The sequence below is a fragment of the Lagopus muta genome, chromosome 10 (assembly GCF_023343835.1).
Source record: "Lagopus muta isolate bLagMut1 chromosome 10, bLagMut1 primary, whole genome shotgun sequence".
In the NCBI taxonomy this organism is placed as follows: Eukaryota; Metazoa; Chordata; class Aves; order Galliformes; family Phasianidae; genus Lagopus; species Lagopus muta.
Window position 1 is genome coordinate 10,288,897 of NC_064442.1, and position 20,218 is coordinate 10,309,114.

Sequence of the window (20,218 nt, forward strand, 5' to 3'; positions counted from 1 at the left end):
GGATTAACATATTTTACCCTGGGAAGCATTTGAAAACATTATTTATTTCCACATGCAAATACACATCTCAGATTATATATTAATCACAGTCATGTATAGTTTATCCTCTTTATTCTTTTCACTGTTGAAAATGGTATTAAATAAGATACATACCAATTCCTGCTTGACCTACAATCCAGGAAAGTCGAATAAAAAGCATCACACCCCAGATATTGAGCATGCATCTTACCTAGGTTTTAAATAAATAATATTGCATTAGCATAACACTGAAAGTAGTGTTAATCAGAAACATGATGGTGCACAATGAAGGCTCCTGGGGACCACCCCAAACATCCTTCAGTTATACCTCCCTCTCTTCTTAAAAGAGCTTGATATTGTAGGACTAATCCTACATTTTATTTTATTTTATGTTTTGAAAATGCAGAAAAGTTTCTCACCAGCACACCCTTCACCCATCCAAACTTGACAAATCCTGTTTTCTTTTCTTCTTCCTTGCTGGCTGCTGCCTCATCTCCAGCAGTGCTTTCTCCATTAGCCACCCTCTCCACTGAGCCAGTGCTCACAGCTATGTTCTGAAGGATCACAGAGAAAACAAACACACTGTTGAGTTAGAAAGATGTAGAATAAAGGAAATCCAAGAAAAATTAAGCTTTACTGTCCCATGAATAGAGTGCAGTACTCTGCTGGCACCAGGCATCAACAGGTGGGCTTGCTAGCTAAGAAAAGATGATAGAATCACTTAAGCAAAGTAAATGTATCATTACCTGATAATAAATTGGTTTTATTTTAAACTCTGTTCAACATATGTTATGTTGTGTTGATATTTTAGTAGATCTCCTAATGTAATGAGGGTCTCATTCCTGTCTTTCGTATTCTGCTGCAACAATTTATGAATGTTAATAAGTATAGAATAGAAAGGGGGATAATGACTGACTGGTGAGAAGAGATCTACCTGCATGGCAAATAAGTTGTGAGATGAACTCTGGTATTTTCCATTGATTAATATACAAACATAATTCCAGCAGCAAATGTCCTCGAAACAGCAACACATTCTTGAAAACAATCAGAAATACTGGTGAAATGTGATTAATAATGTGGTAAATGAATAACCCTTCATGTGTTTTATTCAGCTCTTGTTTAACTGTCCTAGATAGGATTAAAAATCAGCACATTTGCCATGTAACTAGAATAAATAGCCCAGAATTTTGGATCTTTCACATTCAGTTACAGACTTAAATCTGTACTTTATCTCGTCAGTTCTGTTTAGCACCATGATATGTTTCTTGTGGCTTGAATAGGAATTAGTCACAGTGCTGAGGTTTATACTTTCTGTCACTGCTGTTTTCTTTCTTGTAAAAATGTTTATACAAAGTTCTGACTGGCTTTGCACTGAATCAGAATTAGATTAACTGTTGCTAATGTTGTATGGGTCCTGTGCAAGGACCTTCAGGAAGGACTGTGTGCATTGTCACTGCCTGGCAGACTTTCAGGAGTGTGCATCACTTCTGGAGAGGATTCAAGGTGCTTTTAGGGTTTGGAGAGGGATGAAGATGTTTCCAGATTAACTAAACAAGTCAAAGAGGGGAACCATCTGTGATTCTGGGAAACAGATGAGGTTTTTAGATCTTGCTTATGTTTTAAGGCTCTTTCTGTGTTTGTACATAGACTTAAAAAAATAAAATACGGTGCAGGCACAAAGACCAGTAGTATGGGATATTTATGCTCATGTTTGGATTCCTCATGGATGGGTCTCCAGTCACCACAATGGAAAATTTTAGAATGCCTTTGACACAATAAATTTAGGCTAGTGCTCACAGATGAGAAATAAGTGACTGGATAATGCATTTTGACATATACTCAAGTTGGTGAATATGGCCTTTTTGACTCTAAGCGAAACGGGAATACAAAATCTATTGAAAACCTGTGACTGAGCTCCTGAAATATTTATTTTTGACAATTCTCACCCAAAAATAACAATGCTGTGTTTGCTCTAAATGCAGCACATAATTAAAATGAATTATGGAGAATTATCAGAATAACGTTTGTTTGTTTTTTGGCTTGTTTACATACATGCTGGTTAGAATTTCAAAGACAAGAAAAAAAAAGAAGTGTTCAGTGTTTGCACTTGAAACAAGTTGTTTCATTCACACTTTGAATTAATTTGTGCTCTCACATGCCATTATCATAAATTATGGCCTTAAACCTTCCATAAATGCATTTTAAATTGGTGTGCTTTAGTCAATGATTGGTTGTTTACTAAGTAGGTGTACCCATGCCCCTCATGCATGAAGTATGTGGAATAAAGTGGCAGGATAATTTGAAAATCTACCAAAATCAGAAGTTAACTTTATTGTTGTTGTTGGATTTTTTGTGTGGTTTTTTTGTTTGTTTGTTTGATTGATTGATTGATTTTTAAATAAAAAAGACAGAAAAAATCAAACACAACGTTTTCCTTTCCATGTTTCAGAACAGGTTAGCCTTCATCTCTCCTGAGGATAAAGATGATGAGCTCATCAAGTCATCATAACAAGTGTGGAGAATAATCAAGATGAAGAAAGGTTAGATCATTTTTTATGTAGGACATATATTAAGCCCAAGTAATTATCACCATCCATCAGCTGTGAAATAGCACTTGGACTATTTTTTAGGTATTTAATTGGTGTTTTGTGGCTTAATATGTGCAAAAGCTGACATATCTTGCTAAAAAAGGATGCACATTTGATTCCAGCGGTGTGGGAACTAGATATCTGAAGTTCCTTTCAGCCTGCCTTAGATTCTGACATTGAAAACTTACATATTAAAATGTATTAAATATTAATATTTATCTTCTGAAGTTAAGCCAGCATCAAAGCACAATGGGAATGGTTATGTGATGTTTAGAAATCTGAAGTCAAATACATGCAATTTCTTATCAAAATTTGGCATTGGTTTTTGACAAGACAGCTGTCTTCAACAATTTCAGTTTCAAAAAAGCTGGGGAGAGAAGGGATTGCCTTGGGGTATGGTGTGGTAAATCCAGACTTCGGTGTAAAGAAAAAAGGATTAAAGCATCATCTCTAGATGTGCATCCTGGGATATTAGTCTAAGCCCCACCACACACACTGTGGCATTTCATCCTCTCCTTCGGGATTGCTATAGAGCCTGCTACAGCTTCAGCTGCACATACTGCTCTCGCCTGTTAGTACAAGCTCAGTTTTTTCATACTATCGTAGTGCTCATCTCTACTAAGCTACTCTTTGGTGATCTCAGGTTTATTTATTCTTCAGAATGCCTAAATTACCTTTGATTGCATTTTTCTTTCTGTGGTGCTTTTCATGGGGAAATCCTGAAGCGCTTAGCAAAGACATTAGAAAGCTAGATTTTTATGGAATCTCTCTTGAAATTTAAGGCAGACCTCAGAACACTTTGGTACGCACAAGCAAATGGTACTTCTGGTAGTGCCTGCCACCTCCTCCTGCACTGTTTCCAGAAACAGAGCCACTATTGTAATATCCCTGTACTTTTTGACCTGGCAGCTGCTGAATTTCTTCTATCTTAGGAACTATCCTGTCCAGTGCTATCTTGAAAACACCACAAAGGTCTGTCAGTCCAAGGTCACAAAATGAGTCTGTGGGACAGTCAGGAATGGACTTCAGCCATGCTAATGGTGGGTTGTTTGTTCCAGTGATTCTCAAACCAGGGCCTCACTGCACATATGGGCTCAGCAGATTGCCAGCATAACAAAAATCTCATTACCTCTGACATTCACCTTTGTATTGTGAGAAGCATAAGATTATTCTTCTGTAAGCTGGATAATAGATAATAGAAAAAGTATGGGGACAAGTGAGCTAGACGATGCTCTTTTCTCATCCCTTGCAGTCCCAACCTGTGAAGCAATTTTCCATTCATTTTATTCTAGAATGGAAGATGCCTTCTTTTTAACCTTCTCTCAGTGAAAGTTGTAACAAAGCCCAAGCAATTTGTCTGTTCGTTTAAAACAAACAAACCAATCTGCTAGCCCAAATGAGATACCCAATAGCAAAAAACCTGAATTTTCTGGTAGTGGTCAAAACTGAAAATCCCTTAATATGCTCATGTTCAGTACAAGTTCGTTTAGCACTGTGTTCAGAGCCAAAATACACTATTTTTCCCTCTACCTGCCTACCACTGATGTAAATTATTTCTGTAACAGGAAGTTTCTTTTGAGCATGGAAATGTGTTTAGTTCCTTGAGTAGCACTTACTCATCTGCACATCTGGCAGAGCAGAATTCATATTCACCCCTATTCACATCCACTTTGCATTCATTTATGGAAATATAAGTGATTACTCAGGTAACTTGTTTCTCCTTTCTATGTAAACCATTTTATGCAGGTTTGTGGAGACCTTAAAAAAGTGGGACTGTAGACATTTAGCTGTCTTAAACGGATACTATAGAATAAGGTCCTAATTTTCCTAGTATTTTTCTGCTTCATTTCATTTATTTTTATTGATCCTATTTAGGACAGGTGAATCTCCAAAGAAATAGAGTTTGAGTAAGATCTGGACCAAAAAATAGATGCTTATCAGAATTATTCAGACCTCAGAAGTATGTAAAAGACAGTGGACAGGTAATGAGAGTGTTTTTTTTCTATGGAGATCTGTCATTTCAGTATTGCCTGACACAGAAAAAGAGTGAGTGGTGGGCTGTTTGTTAGTTGTTTGCTTGTTTTTTTGTCTGCCCATTGACATTTTCAGTGTGTTTGAATATAGTGGTGATCTCTTTCTAGCCCTGTCCTGACAAGCGCACAAAAGAAACTCAAGAAAGGTTTGATTTTAGTTCTGTAAGTGGGAGTATCCTAGGGTCTCTCCTCTGCTTTTTTATGAAGAATTTATTATTATAGCTCAAGGGGAAAGAATCTGATTTCATCAAAGTCAGTTGAGTATTGCAGTTATTCCAGTAATGCTTAGCAGTAAATTTTTGAATAGTTTAATTGTTTCAAAGTGCTTAATCTAGTTGTTCCTTAATAATTTTCCATGCTATTTTGCATGGAGATGATTCCTGGAGTTTGGAGTTTGAGCCTTAAAAGCTCTATAGATAGGTGAATTTTGCTGAGGCAGGATCACACATGGTACTGAAATTCTGAAATCTGATATCTAATGTTGCTAGCTTATCAAATTATTTGCAGTGGAAATTTTGAATCTGCAAACCCCAAAGATTGTATGTGACCACTGTATTTTCTTCTGGTAAGAAGGTATAGAGGGTGACAGACCTAAAAGCTGACGAGCTTCATGATAGGTTAGAAGCAATTCAGCCAGATTATTCTTCGATGAATACTTTATATGTGGTCATTCCAGAGACTCTTCAGATTTTTCCCAAAATCATTGGTACAATGACCAAGGACAAAATTCATTCACTGAATTGGTACCTGAAAATTGTTGTCTACTTTTCTCTTTCTCCATGTGTGTTCTTGATTCCTTCTTGCTATCTGAATGGTTACTGCAATAAACAGGTAGTGCTTTGATTTCTGACTGGTTGAAATTGCTTTTATTGCTCATAATATATTTTATAATAGCTGTAGCTATATATTTTAGTGAATACAAAATTCAGGAGTTTGTGAAACTTTGTTACGCATTGATGTTAAATTTAAATTTGGAATAAATGTGAATTGTGTAATTTGTTTAAATTACGGGTTGATATTCATCGTCTGCCATCTTAAGTGAAACAGAAGAAATATTTTACATTTTTAGAGAAGATTAAGCTATGATTTTCTGCTAATCGAGTTCATTGCTATCTGCATTTAATAAAAATATTTGCTTTAAGCAGGTCATAGGGCAGAAAACATACTGCAGCTACCATAGGAAATACGGTGATTAGTTGTACTTTTGTCTTGGGCAAGATCCACGAATTTAAGAACCTTTTCATATTAATAAACAGAATTAACAGCCTGGAAATGGAACAGAGAAAAATCGAGTGTTTCCTTTTCACTTACCTTTGCCAGTTGTTCATGAATTTCTAATAAGCTTGGTCTGTTGAGCTTATTCCCACTGACGCTGCCAGTGTTTCGATAATAATCAATTTTAGGAACTGGATCCATGGTGTTATGGCCAAAAGTTTGTAGATAGTACATTTTATGGTGAGTATCACAGGGATGTAAACTGGCTTCTGTTTTCTCCCCATTTTGAAGAAAATTGTCATATAATTCTCTTTTTCCCGGTCTGTAACTGATTCTCGGCCTGTTGTGTGCTTCCTCAGTAAAAGATGTTTCTTCATAATGTGGTGGGTCAGAGCCCACGTCCTCTTGGGATGCTTCGTTGCTGTCATGGCTTTCATTAATTATGTTAACTTGAAACCGATTTGCATTTGGATCCAAGAATACATTTGGAGAATTATTCATTGACATCTTCAGGACTGGGACAGACTTAGGTCACTGAGTCTTCTGATCTGTGGCTGCAGGTACCACTCTTCTAGCTGCAATAAAGGGCTAGTGCTGTTACAGATGAAGTCGTTGTTCTTAAAATAATAAGCTTCCTAAGCAGTCTTCCTAAATTTGTCCACTGTGGTTCTGCCATTACAAACATTTATGAGTAAAACATTTCTGTTAACTTGCACAGTAAGGTAAATTTTCCAAAAAAAATTTCCCTCTTCTATGAGACTGTCATCCTGTGTCAAATAATCAGTAGTCCCATCAAAGACAAAATTTGTGGGGATTTTTCTATCTTAATAAAATGGGCTATTGATTGTAAGTGCTTGAAATTGTATTTCAGATACAGTACTTTTCTTAATAAGGCAAATTTTGAACTGAAGCCTGTGGAAGTGTAGGCAGTACGAGAATTACATGAAGTCCATCTACTGTTTATGTTCCACTTACATATGGCATCATAATTCTCCCACAGTCTATAATAAGTACATTGGCCTAAAAATCTTGAATCAAACGCGCTTTTTTAAATTAGTTACAAAAGTTAGACTTCAAGTTTCAACCATTCCAGAATGGCAACAGTTTATAAGCAGAGAATTAATACACTGCAATTCATTTATTTTCTATGTAAATAAAGTTAATGACATATGAAAGAATAGATCAACAGCTGAGCCATATCCAAAAATAGCACTAGGTTTGCCAAACTAAATAGCTGAAGTATAAATCTGTGCTGAAATATTAATTATTGAGAAATATTAACAGTAGGTTTAGCATTGAAAGGTTCATAGAATTTTACTGTTTTACACTTGTACACTCAAGACGCCCTTTAAGAGAGTTTGATAGAAAGTGTAGCAAGTCATAGAATCCCACAGATTAGGAGTTTAAAAGTTTTATTTAGTCCAGTATCCTTCTCAAAGCAGATTGAACACTGAATGTAAATCAGGCCTCTTAGTGCTGTCATCAGTCAAGTCTCTCAATCCTGTCCTGCAAGGATAAATTCCAGAACTGATGGCAGCTATTCTAATACTCACTTGTCCTGTCGTGTTTTTTTCATGTGTACTCAGTTAGAACCTTCTGTGCATTACTTCACGACCATCACCTCTCACTCTCCTGCTGTGTACTTCAGGAAGAGCCTTGGTGTGCCTTGTTGGTAACCTCTCCATTTCTTCTGGCTAAACAAGCCCAGTTTCTTTATGTTCCTGCCCCTGACTCTGCTAGAAGCTCCCCATGTGATGCGTGCAGGTTTTCTACGTTCTCTCTTACATGGGGAATTTGCAGGGGACAGGTAAACAAGCCTAGAAGCTGGCTTTCAGGTGCAGATTGATGAGTGTGTAAAAGAGGGGAATGATCACTACGCTTGGTCTGCCAGCTATGGTCCTGTTAAAACAGCCCAGGACACTGCTTTCATTGCTCTCAGGGCATGTTGCTGACTGTGCAGGCTCATCAGTTACTGCCTGCGGTGCTGCTACCTGCCAGTGAGGTCCCATCCCCTACAATGCAGGAAATTGCTGTCCCAGGTGCAGGACTTGCATTTGTCCTTGGTGAATGTCAGGAGATTCCTGTTGACTCGTTTGCCTAGCCTGTCTAGGCCCCTCTGAATGGCAGTCTGTAACACGTAATACCTGCACTATCTGCTTCCCACCTCCACTTTTCCATTCAGATCCCTCAAAAACAAGCAAATAAATAAACAAAAACCCCAAGAACAAAAGAGGTGCTAATATTTAAGGCCTTTAATTGGTGAAGTATCACTGCAGCATGTGGGATAGCCTACATGGCCCTGGAGTGGCATGCATCACCTGTTGTTTTCGAGAAACTCAGATTATTTAGAAAGCAATGGCAATGTATATGTTTTCAAATTTTTTTCAAAGGAGACACAGGAGTGTGATCATATTGACCTGTATAATTCAATAGGAGTCTGGGTCTAACAGTTTCGACCTATTCTGACTAAAACTAACTAAAAGTCTATTTAGATATTGAAAATTTGCAAGTTTGCATAATAGCAGAAAGCTCTAAAAACAAAATACATCTATAAAAATAATGTGTGAACTGAAAATCTGGGTAAACAAGCCCATTAGAATAATTCTTTTAGAATTTTGTACTTTCAGCAAGAGGTTGGACTAGGAACCCTCAAGATATTGCTTCCAATTTAAAATTTTCTATGATTTTGTGAAATGCATTTGGCTCTGGCACTGCAAGATAAAACACTGTGTTGATATTTAGACCTTGGCAATGTGTATTTTTGTCTAAAATCGTGTATCAAAACAATAATTTGAAGAACAGATAATCAGATGTCCTCCAACTTCAGTGTGAGGTACAGCTAAGGCGTATTTCCTCCCTTCTTCCATCAGCTATAAATGATAATCTGCTGTAACCTCCCTGAAATGCAAGCACTTTACAACCCTCTCATATTTCTGTTACTTTTCCTGCTTAACATTTTGTAAGTTTCATAGCAACGCGTTACATTTATTGAATTCCTTTCACTTCTGCTTTTGGATGATCCGCATTGTTATTATTACCATAATTACACATTTCTCATCACAGTATTCCTTCAACCTTTTAAAATTATAAGAATGTGTTTCATCTTCAGGCATGAAAGAGTGAAAACAAATCTTTTGTCGCTAAGGTCAGTGAAATTAAGTTTGTTTCTGTCCCCATGACTGAGTGAAATCACAATTATTTGATGGCAATGAGACTTTTGCTACCAAATAAAATAACTGTAATATCACTGTCTTATTTCCATAATGTTACTGTTTGGCTAGGAAAATAAAACTTCTTACCTTTCTGCTGTTCTTGAAAATAATACTTGATGTTTTTCACAGTGTATTTCCAGAAGTCTCTCAACTGTTACTTGCCATTAATTTTACATTTGATATTCTATCATTATTCAAAAATTATCAGATTTACCTTATTCAGGATAATTTAACTTGCCACTCAACCTTGTGTTTTTTGGGAAGGACAAGCTGCTTCTTTTATTCATGCATATAGCATGTCCCTCACTTTTAAGTGTTTCAGACTGTGCCTTATTGGTCAGATTTTTCTTCTGCTTAATATATTGAATAAACTGCCCAATCCCTTACTTTCAAAACATTTCTAGATGGTGATTTAGAGAAGCATTCTAGCTTGTTAACTATTAACCAGCAAATGTACCTATCCATTACAATTACTGGCTTTATGGTATTGCAAAATTTCCAAGGGGGCCCAAAAATACTTCTGTTATCTCCATTTCCCTCCCCGCTATGTCCGATGCTGTGCACAGATCATAATCTTATTTTTCAGCCGTGCATATGTTGTAGTGCAGATAGCAAGAATTTATAAAATGCTCAGAGTGCATTTATGCACAAGAGGCTCCGTGAAGTCACTGGGATCCCTCCTGTGCTCTTTAAGAGATGCTGGTGGGTTTCCTTGTCCCACATGTGGTTTTGAGCTAATTACTCCTAGCCCTGCTGAAAGTTTTACTCTGTATACTTAAGGAAAGCCTTTGAAAAATTAGGTTTTGTGCATTTCTTCTGGGAAGGTTGGCACTGATGTTTTTCAGGGATACAGGGAAGACAAGAAAGAAATGGCAAAGCTTTTTAATCATAAGGAAATTTGGTAATTGCTTTCAGCAACAGATTAGGGTCAAAAACAGAAGAAGTCAGTAAGTAGTGGGGTTCTTCAGGTATGTTTGCTGTACTTGCCATGTAGTTTAGAGATAACTGAACTATATTTATCCCAGATAACTTAAGTATCTTCAGCATGCTAACCTGACAGCACAGGGCTCAGCTTTGCTGATTAGGTGTATGTAAAAAGAATGACAGTGTCAGGTCTCTGCAGTGGATGATCCTATCTAGCAGAACAGATCATGTGAAACGGCATATCAGTATCTGCCTTTGGTTTTATGGTTAAATTAACTAGGATAAATGCAATATACTGAATCTCTGAGAGTCTGGCACTTTTTCTTTGGCAGACTCTGAAGCAGTTTTAAAGCTCTTGCATTCATACAATTATTTCTAATTTAGATAAGCCAGTGCTGATAGGTGTTGCCTGTACCTATCGTTCTTCAGACAGGAGATGGTGTCCTTCCCTGTGCAATCTGGTATTTCATGTTCCAAATGGCATTTGAGGTTCACTGTTTCACTGGCTGCCTCTGCCTAATATACACAGCAAAAGGAACCACATGTATTTTGCATGTGTATTATGTGCAAAAGAAACCAATCTCTGTAACTGGTTTCTGTCTTTACTGCTTGTTGCAAAGAGAGCTGTTTAGCAAAGGTGACAGTGCTTAAAATTTTGTTGACAACTTTCTTAAAAGTGAAATTGTATTTCTGTCAAGTACTATCATACTTGCTAAACAGCTGTGTATTTGAGGGTGACCTTGTGGTTTTAGTCTCCACTTTCACTGTCAGTTCTTCTGTCTTGATAAGATTTCCTGTGACCAGTTTTCCCATTTGACACTCAAGATTATACGCTGTGCACAGATGTAGGAACACAATGAAAAGAAAAAGCTGAGGAGAGGAGCCAGAGGGTACAAAGATTTGCACGTAGCTCTTGGACCCTGGGCGCAAGTGAGTATGTGCAGTTTGAGTGTCTCTGTTTGCCGTGACAAGTTGGTCTAATTACTACTGGGAGCTATTAACCAGACAGAACAGATTGCAACTAATAGTACAACAGGTGAAGTTCCAGTTTAAACTGACTGATCTTCTGTACCCAAGGAGAGTAGAAATTGACACGCCTTGACCAGTTCAGTAGGATTATCAGGTTAGTTGCATAATGTTTACTTGGTCTCTTTCACCTTAAGGTTTTAACTCCCTGACATTGGGAGAGTAGAACTGTGGTGTTCTTAATTCCTACTGGACTTTTGAGTAGGTAATGTACTTTGAAATACTGCATGTGTAGAATACAAAATATCTTTAATGATGTTTGTTTCCTTTCCACTAGCTCCATTTGTCTTTCCACTGCTGTAGAATAGAAGGAAGACCTGTTCCATCAAGACATACTGTCAGGTGAGTGGGAGGAAATAGAAGTATGCATTGTTTGCAGGAGACCACTTAAATGTTTCACTCAGGAGTTGCAAAGTACAGGTTCCTTACAAACAGTAATTAGTACAGCACATTCTCTTCTTGAGAGGCAAGAATTGAGTTAGCAGTTGATTCTCCTCTCATCTCAGCAATATAACACATACAAATGGGCTACTTCTGAGTTTGCAATAAACATTTATTTAACAAAATGAATGCCACAGATACCAACACATCTCCAAAATGTACGTATGCATATGTAACAAATGTACCAACAGTTGGTTTCCAAAATGAAATCAACATCAAATTTAAGGCAGGATATCATGTGACTTTTCATGCAAGAGCATATTCAAAGGTCCCTTTATCCAACCCCTCGACTTCATCTTCCCATGTTGAAGAAGGCATACTACTGTAGGGGTCTAGCAAGATTTTGAAGCATCTGATAATTAGAAGTCCTAAGAAAACGCACAAAATCCCCACAAAGGCAAAACCAGTTTTTTGCTCCAAAGTCAGAGGGAAGGCAGACATTTCACTGACGCTCATGCTGGCTGAAGTGTTGCCGCAGTAATTACTGCTCATCATTGGACATCACATCTTGGTGACTCTGTGGGATTTTCACCTCTATTGCTTCTTTGCCTGCATAGAAAAGTGAAATCAGTTACTAAATGGGGTGTGTATGTCTGAGCTCTGTGGCGTATGAACAGTTTGAAATCAAAAACAGCTTGGATTTTTGTAGTGTCCTGTTGTTTTTGTTTTTTTTTCACATTGAAGTTAATGTGATAAAATTGAAGCTTTCAGCTCCTACGTACCATCCACTTACTAACAGCAGACTCACAGTTTTCTGGCGTTCTATCTCCTCAACACAATGATCTCACACATGGCTGTTGCAAATAGCATTTTGTCAGACTGGGCATAAGCCTGCAGATTTTAATTAGACAATACTCACAAGGTATCTGCCTGGATAAACTAATACATTTTCTGGAATGGCTTTGCCTCAGACCTTAATCTAGTCCTTAAACTCATACTGATCTCAAAGGGAATTTCAGCCAAATAATATGATTTTTGGTCATGTAATTTAGCTTAGAAATCTAAAAATGGTGTGTGCAATTCTAGTCTTGGGCTCCATTTTGAGCTATGCAGGAATTGGAAGTGAATATATTGGTAGAACTGTTCCTTTACCTTCCTCTACACACGTCCATGCAGTGGGTGCCACTCGTATGTGATCCAAGCATGCCTAGGGGCATACACTGTTGAAACATATGCTTGAATTGACCATTTGAGCCACTGTAGTGATGTTGCAGCCATGTGCCCACAGTATATATGTCTTATATATGGGCATATGGTATGTACGTCTTCATGTAACAAAAAAAACCAACAGAAATCACAATATTCTCTTGTGTGCGAGGAAAGATTAGTGGAAGAAGAAATTATGCAAATTCCCTCCCCCAAGTCTTACTCTCATTTATTTTTTCTCCTTAGTCTCAATATTTTCACAGACATTTCAAGATGAGCTTAGAATGCGCTGAGCTCAGGGGATTGACCCACCCTGCCATCACCACCAGGAGACTTTTGTGTATTTCCAGACATGAAATACTTTTGTTTTTATAGTTTTAAGGTGATCTGATGTATAGATTTAAGTTGGGGGGCGGGAGGGGAGGCAGAGGAAGCTGTTTTGCTTTATTTTGGGTGTTCTGTCAGATACTGAAATCCCCTCTCTCTTAAGTCTCAATAGACAGCAGGAAGATTGGAAGGCCTGGGACATCATATCTACCAAAGGACAAAGGCATTTTTATTCTAAGGCTAGAGCTTGGGGATTTTTGGCTCTTGTTAACACCTATTTAACTAACATGCCTCAGGGGAAAACTCTTTTTGTTAACAATTCAACCACCTCCTTCCCCAGGGATTTCCAGGCATCCATTTATTTCTTGGCAGAGTAATTAGGCCACTGGAAGCTCTGTGCTGCCATGACTACACTGATACTGGTACCTGCCCTAGCCAGTTCAAAGAGGGCTCCAGTATCTCTACTCGATGCTGCACTATAGCCATATCTTGACTAAGTCTAGAATTCATAGCAACAGAAGTAAAAACAAGATTTAGTATTCCTGAGAATATCAAAACAGGCAAAACTTTTATGTCGTGTATGTCTCCTTTCTTACTTCAGAAATTGGTGGGATTTTTGTACATGTCATCTTAAAGAATGAAAACTTTAAAACAAAGATGAAAAGGATGGGACACAACTCTTTGTTCTTCTCTTTAGGCATTGATCCTCAACATAGGTATTAAATAGTGTGATTTTCTATTACTTTCTGTATACATTTTCTAGAGCATACAAACCGTCTATTCTATACAGCTGTATGTGATCCTTCTTTTGAATGACATTCTGCCCTTTGGGTCAACACTGTTTTAATTCCTGTTAAGTTGAAGAAAAGATCTGGATATAGCCTACAAGAGAAGTAATGTCAACAGTAATCAATATTTACTTTCTGGAAATATAATAGCACATGCTGCACAGGTTTTCATTGTTTATCCTTCCAGTTTTTCTGTAAGTCTGACCTTGTGCAGAAAAAATATCACAAATTGGTGTCAGAAGTCAGTTGATTTGAACAAGAGCCAGTCAAGAAAAGTTATCCTTCCAGAATTCCTAGGACACGGGATTATAAAAACTAAATGAAAGGCTTGTATGGGAAAATGAAATGTAGATGCTGAGAAAGACAGAGCTCACACCTCCCCCCAGATCAAATAACCCAAACAAAACAACACCACAACTAAAAACAAATGAAAAAACAGCAGAGAATTGCTATCTTGAAAGGTACATAGAAAAAATCTTAGGGATGGCCATGGGGAGCCCTACATTGGAGCTGAATCCTGGGAAATGTCACACTCATTTTGCAGGTTATGCACTTAAATTAGTTGGATTTGTTTGTTTATCAGACACTGTGGGACAAATCTCTGCAAGGTTTGACTGACATGGAGTGGTTGTCTGAGTCTTACTTGGCAAGAGTTTGTCTGAAATTGCTGCATGAGAAAACAGTGGGTATTTTCTTCCTGGGGAAATGAGATCTGGGAAACTCCAGTACACGGCTTTGTGTGCTTCTTTCCCCTGTCCTGAATTTCATAACTTGTAATTGAAGCTTTAAAGTTCACAGAACATTCTGCTCTAATTACATATCCCCAAAACTGTGGTACCAGATTGACCTTGAGTGCACTTCCATTGTTTTCACACTTTAGTGCTGCATACAGGTTAGATGTCCTCTCCCAGTTAGTCAGATATCCTTTCAGTTGCTGCAGAGTATGTGTCAAATCATGAGTCAGAAGACTGTGAATGCTAACTAACATGGCCTGCATCCAAAAACTCTTGAAGATAACCTCTAGGGCAATGTGATGGGGACAGGCATTAAATCAGTTAGAATCTGCAGAGTCATTTTGTAGGGGCTGGCTTCAGACTGATGTCTCCTGACTTTTTTATAGGTGAAGACCACTCGTCCTTTGATTTACTGCCCGTATAAAAACACTGGCATAAAGAAAGGCTCCTTAACATCTTGCTGTGAGTAGAAAGGCCATTGGAGGAGGCCCTTGTGAGGCTGGAACAGCGAGTCTAAGAGAAAATAGCAATGAGGAAAATAGCTTGGCACAGAGACCATTAAGGTAAGGGGAATGGAGGTGTGAGCTGGGGATGCTGGCTGTACATGTGTGGGATGAACAGCAATACCATGGCATTATGCACGGAGAGTCAGCTGGAAGAAAACTGCTGAAACTCTTACTAGTCTAGTGGATCTCCAGACCAACTCTGCCAGTGTTTGGTGTTGATTGAGATTCCCAGTCCCAGCTCTTTGGTCACTTTTTTCAGATCCTCATGTTTTGAGAGACACTGAGAAGATTAAATAATTCTGGACTATCCTGAGAAAGGCAGGAATTTCCCTTATGTTTTGAGTTTCATCCTTTCTCCCACAGAACCCCCTTGGGGTTCTGGTTTGGTTGGTGATTTTTTGGTTTTGTTTTGTTTTGTAGTGGCTCAGTAGTGTAAAGGAGTACCTTTGACAGCTGCTCAAACTCGAAGCATTCATCCCATTGGCAGGATTAAGCCTCAGGTCCTGAAAACTCAGTTCATAAACCAGAGCGTGTTACAGAATTCACTAGATCAGTTGCCATCTGTTCTCCCTTTAGATGTGCTGCAGGTCCAGCTGCTGACGCTGGTCATTCTAAAGGCACTTCAGATAGTTTCAGTCCAAGGTCTACGTTTCTGAGCGACAGCAAATGTAACTTGAAAAGGTGTTTGTGTGCTTAGGGACAGAAACTGGCATTTTTGTGCTCAACTACTTGGTCAAAGAAACCGAATTTCAGGAATTGGGCATAGGAGGTGGTAGGGTAAGAAGATTATCAACGAAGAAGACCAAATGAAATAGAGATCAGCATGAATTTGGAATTTTCCAAGGGATCTAAACTGAGTTAACAACGCATGGCCAGAAATGCTGCAGAAGCAGCTCTGAGCACACAGCCAAACTGCCATGTTCATGCACACGCTGCATGCCTGTGTTCTGTACATTGCTGGGGAGAAAACTGCTTGCTCAGGGTGAGGTTTTTGAGGCAGCAGACAGGTGGATGTAAGGTGGGAAGGCCAGGGCACCGATGCCCAGCAAATGGAGCACATTTAACTTTTGTGTGAGTGTATCAAAGCATCCCCCGACATGCAGTGTTTTTGCAGCATGTAATTCAGGGTAGAAATGACACTTTTCCACATAAACTGCATTCTCCTGCAGAGAAGCAGCAGCTGGGCAGTGACATTTGCAGCCTCCAGGCAAGCAATGAATTGCAGAAATGAGATTTTATCCTTAGTAGATAGACAAGCCTGGAGTCTCCAAGGAACAAGAGACCCTGCGCTATGCATTGTGCTGTGAATTCACGGATATGCGGCCAAGGTCCAGATAACAGAGGCAAGAAAATAAAACGTTCACCGGTGCCACCCTTAACTTGCGAATGTGGAAAACCGCTACCTGTTTCCCTGGGGCATGCAGGCTACGAGAACCGCAGGACACCGAGCACCCGCCGAGCAATCGTTGCCCTCCGCTCCATGCGCAGCCTGCGCAGCCCCTACTTTCTCCGGCTCCGCGTTCCCCCCGGGGCGCCGCCCGCAGCCCGGGGCTCTCGGCCGCCGGCACAGCCCCGCCGCCCCGCCCCGCCCGGCCCCGCCGAACCGCCCGCGCTACCGACCCGTCTCCTCCGCGTTGCCCATGGTGGCGGACGGCGGAGCTCCGGGCCCGGCCGGCCGAAGCCCAGGTGGGAGCCCCGACGGCTGGCACTGCTCCGGCCGCTGGGGCTGCGCGGAGTCCCGGGCGGCGGGGGCGGCTCGGCCGCGTTCCCCCCTCGCCGCCCGGCGCCGCGACCCCGCCGGGTGCCGCTCGAGCCGCCCTCGTTAAAAAATTAAACGCGGCCGCCGCCGCCTCCTCCTCGCCGCCCGCCCCCTTCCATCGCCGTTCAGCCCGTTGGCGCTCCCCTCCGACCCCCCTCGCGCGGATTAAACCGGGGAGCGTGGAAACTTCCTGCAAAGCACTACGTGCGGCGCATCGGTAAGCGGCGCCCTGCGGGGGCGGCCCTCCCCGCGCTCAGGCTGCGGTGCCGCAGCAGCCGGGAGCCCTGCGACCTGTGGAGCCCGCGCGGGCGGCGAGGAGCGCCGCCGAGTCGCGGTGCGCGGGGGCCGAACGCCTCTTCCATCCGCCGCCGCTGCGTCCTGCGGCGAGGGCTCGGTCCCTCCCTGCAGCTTCGGCGGTAATAACGATTAAAGTGCGGAACATGTGGCGACATACGGCTGGGGCCGCAGCCTGGCTCTCGCTTTATAGCCTTTCATTAGCCGCGTTTAGCTGATGCTGATTGTGTATTAAAGAGGCTTCGGTTTGCGGCGGCAGCAGGTGTTTAAGGTGGATAAGGAAAGAGGATTTCTTTTCCCAAAGCTGGATCTGTGTATTGCACTAATAAACAGCAAATCTGTTTTTAAATGATAGTGATGCAGTATTTGGATGCCCTGGAAGGGTGCACGTGGGCCGGTGAGACGGCACTGTATTTAGTGCCAGGCACAAAGAGATTTGTTGAAGGCTGCTGTAGAACCGTTGGAAGAATTTGTTCTGCAGAAAATAATTTGAAAACCCCACGTGTTTCTTACTGCATGCAACAACACTACGAGAGGTTAAGTCTCTTTTATCCTAATACACACTGGGAAAAAAGTTTTGCGTTACCAGGCATTTTAATAGCTGATTGCACTGTTGTGCCTGCAGTTCAGCACTGGCCAGTCTCAAAGCACGCTGTGTCCCTCTGGTAGAACCAATGGTTAAACGGATGGTTAGCCGTGCGCTCACTAATGATTGCTAGTTTGATCATCTAATGTTGCAGTGTCAGTAATTTGGTAAACAATGTCTGTTGCTGAAATTACAAGCCAAGCTAATTTTTGAAGTGCCTCTCATATTTGAAGACCCATGAAGAGCTTATAAATAGATCGTTTCAAATGGTATGACTGTGCTTTCAGAATATGTATATAAGGAGCCTCTTCTGTTCCTAATGAGCTCTAGATTTCTTTTTTAGCCTTGTCCCTGATTAACTTGGGGCCCATGAAGATCTCTTGCTAAAGAGGAATGGCCATGGTTTGGGATGTGGGGATTGGCAAAGACACAAGGCCCCCGTCCACCCTATCCCCACCTAACACAACTAGTTTGGGAGAGTGGCAGGTATCCATTTTTTCCTGATAATCATTGAGCGTTGCTGTATTTGGAGAACCTTCCTGTAAGTAGGCCTTTTCTCCTGGAAAAGATTGAGTTGTAGTATCTTCCTGCCCTTAAATGTATTATATTTTTCTGTCATTATTCTTATAGAGGTGAATTTAAGAGATTTTGTGTTTGTTTTTTTGTTTTTGTTTTTTAGACTGTGAAGTCACTGTTTCTCTTGTACAGCAGAAGTTGTTGAAATCGCGTGATCATTTTTAGGAATCTGATACTCACTGTTCAATTTAAAAGAGCTTTCAGTTGTGCTGAAGATCCACTTTTCGTGGATATGAAGTTGGAACAGAAGCTGGCAGCCACAGACAGAGAATGAGGCTCCTTCTGCCGCCAGTTGTCATCAGACAGATAACATTTTTTTTTTGTTGCTGTTGGTCATTTGTTTTTTTGTTCGTGCTGATACATTTTAAAACAGAAAAAGCAATGGAATAACTTAATTTATTCCTGTATTTCATCCTTTCTTTCACTTAAGGATCACTAATTTTTTCTCATTAGGATCCAGACAGAAGGCAAATGAGATAGCAGTGTATGTGCCCATGGAGCATTCTGAGACAAATGGAGCATTCGCTACTTTTCACTTTCTGCTTCTTTATCACGCCCATCCGTGTGTTCAGCAGAATAACAACTGTTATCAATGACTTCAGTCATATTTCAGATTGATTTGATCCTTATGTTAGGGAGTGTCAAGTGTGTTTTCAATGGGGAGCCCTCAAACAGAAAGAGAGATGTTATCATCGATGATTTGGTACATTGCCCCCGCAAATGGAACTGACTAATTTTAGGCCGGCCGCTTAAAGCCAAGTGGGTGCCAAGGAGGAAAAGGCAATAGGGAGTTCTTTGAGCTACTGTGTGTTAGGACTTCTTAGTGTTTAAGGATCATTTGAGTGGTGCGTCAATGAAATGTAACTATTTTGAAGGATAACTAACTCCATTGTAGCACCTTTTCCCCATAGCTTCAAAGAGCTTTCTGAGTGTTCCTTCACAAACAAACAAATCCTCTAGAGATTCAAAACAGGCTCACAGAAGGGTAGAGCCACTGAAGAGCATTGTGCAGAAGTATCGTTAAAAACACATCAATTCACAACTCCCCTCATCAGCACATTCAAGCAAGTGTAAACAAGTTCATGAGAAATTTATCAGCTGAAGACAATAATATATGGGGGAGATAAAAGCAGTAATAGAGTTGGGGGAGGGCATTGAAAAATGATTATATAGAAATGCATGCATTGAACAGAATTGCAGATGGAAAATATTTTACATAATTTATTCCAGGGTTCTTAATGTTTTAAAAAGGATGAACACCTTTGTTCTACCATGGTGGCTTTTTCGTTTGTTTGCTTGTTTGTTTCATCCAAAAGCCGTGCTTTTACCAGATACCGACTACATCTGCTGCTTACATGTCCAGCCTGCAGTCCTGGGGATATGTAGGGTACTGCCAAGAATGAGGCAGAGAAACAATTCTACACAGCAATTTCCCTGTGTAAAAGATCTGAGTGGGCTTACAAGGGTTTAGGGATTTGGAAACTGAGGCAGGTTGAGTGTTAGTGTTGGGGAAGGTGGAACGGTGTGTGCATACAGTGAGCAGCAACAGTGCCACCTGGTGTGATGGGCCAGGAGGGGGGCTGGGTGCCTCCTCCACTGAGCTCAGAGAAGGCCCCTGGCCATCAAGGAGAGGGCAGAGGCTTCTAAAGCCTTAGGTGAGATGGGTTCCCTTTAAACCTGCAGGAGGTATTTCCTGCCTCACCATGAAAAGCTGATGGGTATGTGAGGGGCACTCAGCCCCTCATTGAAGACTACTTGTTGTGGAAGGAAGGACCAACGTGCAGATTGCTCAGTTTTGTTTTCTGTAGTAATTTCAGTAGCTAAAGAAGTGATCTGGGGAGAGTGGGGGTGATGTGAATTGTTTCAATATAGGACCAGTAAAATTGCTGTCATCGTCTGATGTTGTTATGCAGCCTTCTTAAAAAATGTGTGATTAGATTTAGGCTCCCAAGCTGTGGTTAAGGGTTGCATAACACCAGGGAAAAAATGGTGATAATCTATCGTTTAAAGATTTAAACCCCCACTAAGGGAAAAAGTGGTTTTAT

At 40.4% G+C, this 20,218-nt stretch overlaps 2 protein-coding genes across 6 annotated transcripts in view; both read right to left on the reverse strand.

Annotated features, from left to right (window-relative positions):
• SLC12A1 (solute carrier family 12 member 1) overlaps window positions 1–9,366 on the reverse strand; it is a 48,183-nt gene extending 38,817 nt beyond the window's left edge. For 3 of the 4 annotated variants that reach the window (XM_048956662.1, XM_048956663.1, XM_048956659.1), the window contains exons 1-4: window positions 9,154–9,366; window positions 5,951–6,429; window positions 438–572; window positions 154–229 (exon numbers count right to left, since the gene is read on the reverse strand). In XM_048956662.1, the coding sequence (XP_048812619.1) occupies window positions 154–229; window positions 438–572; window positions 5,951–6,361 (622 nt within the window). In that variant the 5' untranslated portion in view covers window positions 6,362–6,429; window positions 9,154–9,366. The remainder of the gene's footprint in view (window positions 1–153; window positions 230–437; window positions 573–5,950; window positions 6,430–9,153) is intronic. The other variant, XM_048956661.1, reaches the window with a different exon arrangement.
• A 2,194-nt stretch (window positions 9,367–11,560) lies between these two features.
• Window positions 11,561–16,861, reverse strand: CTXN2 (cortexin 2). 2 transcript variants are annotated; one of them, XM_048956706.1, is made up of 2 exons: window positions 16,579–16,861; window positions 11,561–12,006 (listed from the first exon to the last, which is right to left on the reverse strand). In XM_048956706.1, the coding sequence occupies exon 2, from the start codon at window positions 11,950–11,952 to the stop codon at window positions 11,704–11,706; it is 249 nt and encodes an 82-aa protein (XP_048812663.1). In that variant the 5' UTR covers window positions 11,953–12,006; window positions 16,579–16,861; the 3' UTR covers window positions 11,561–11,703. The 2 variants fall into 2 exon arrangements, with proteins under 2 accessions (XP_048812663.1, XP_048812664.1); XM_048956707.1 differs by lacking the exon at window positions 16,579–16,861 and adding an exon at window positions 13,705–15,010.
• Window positions 16,862–20,218: the final 3,357 nt, after the last annotated feature.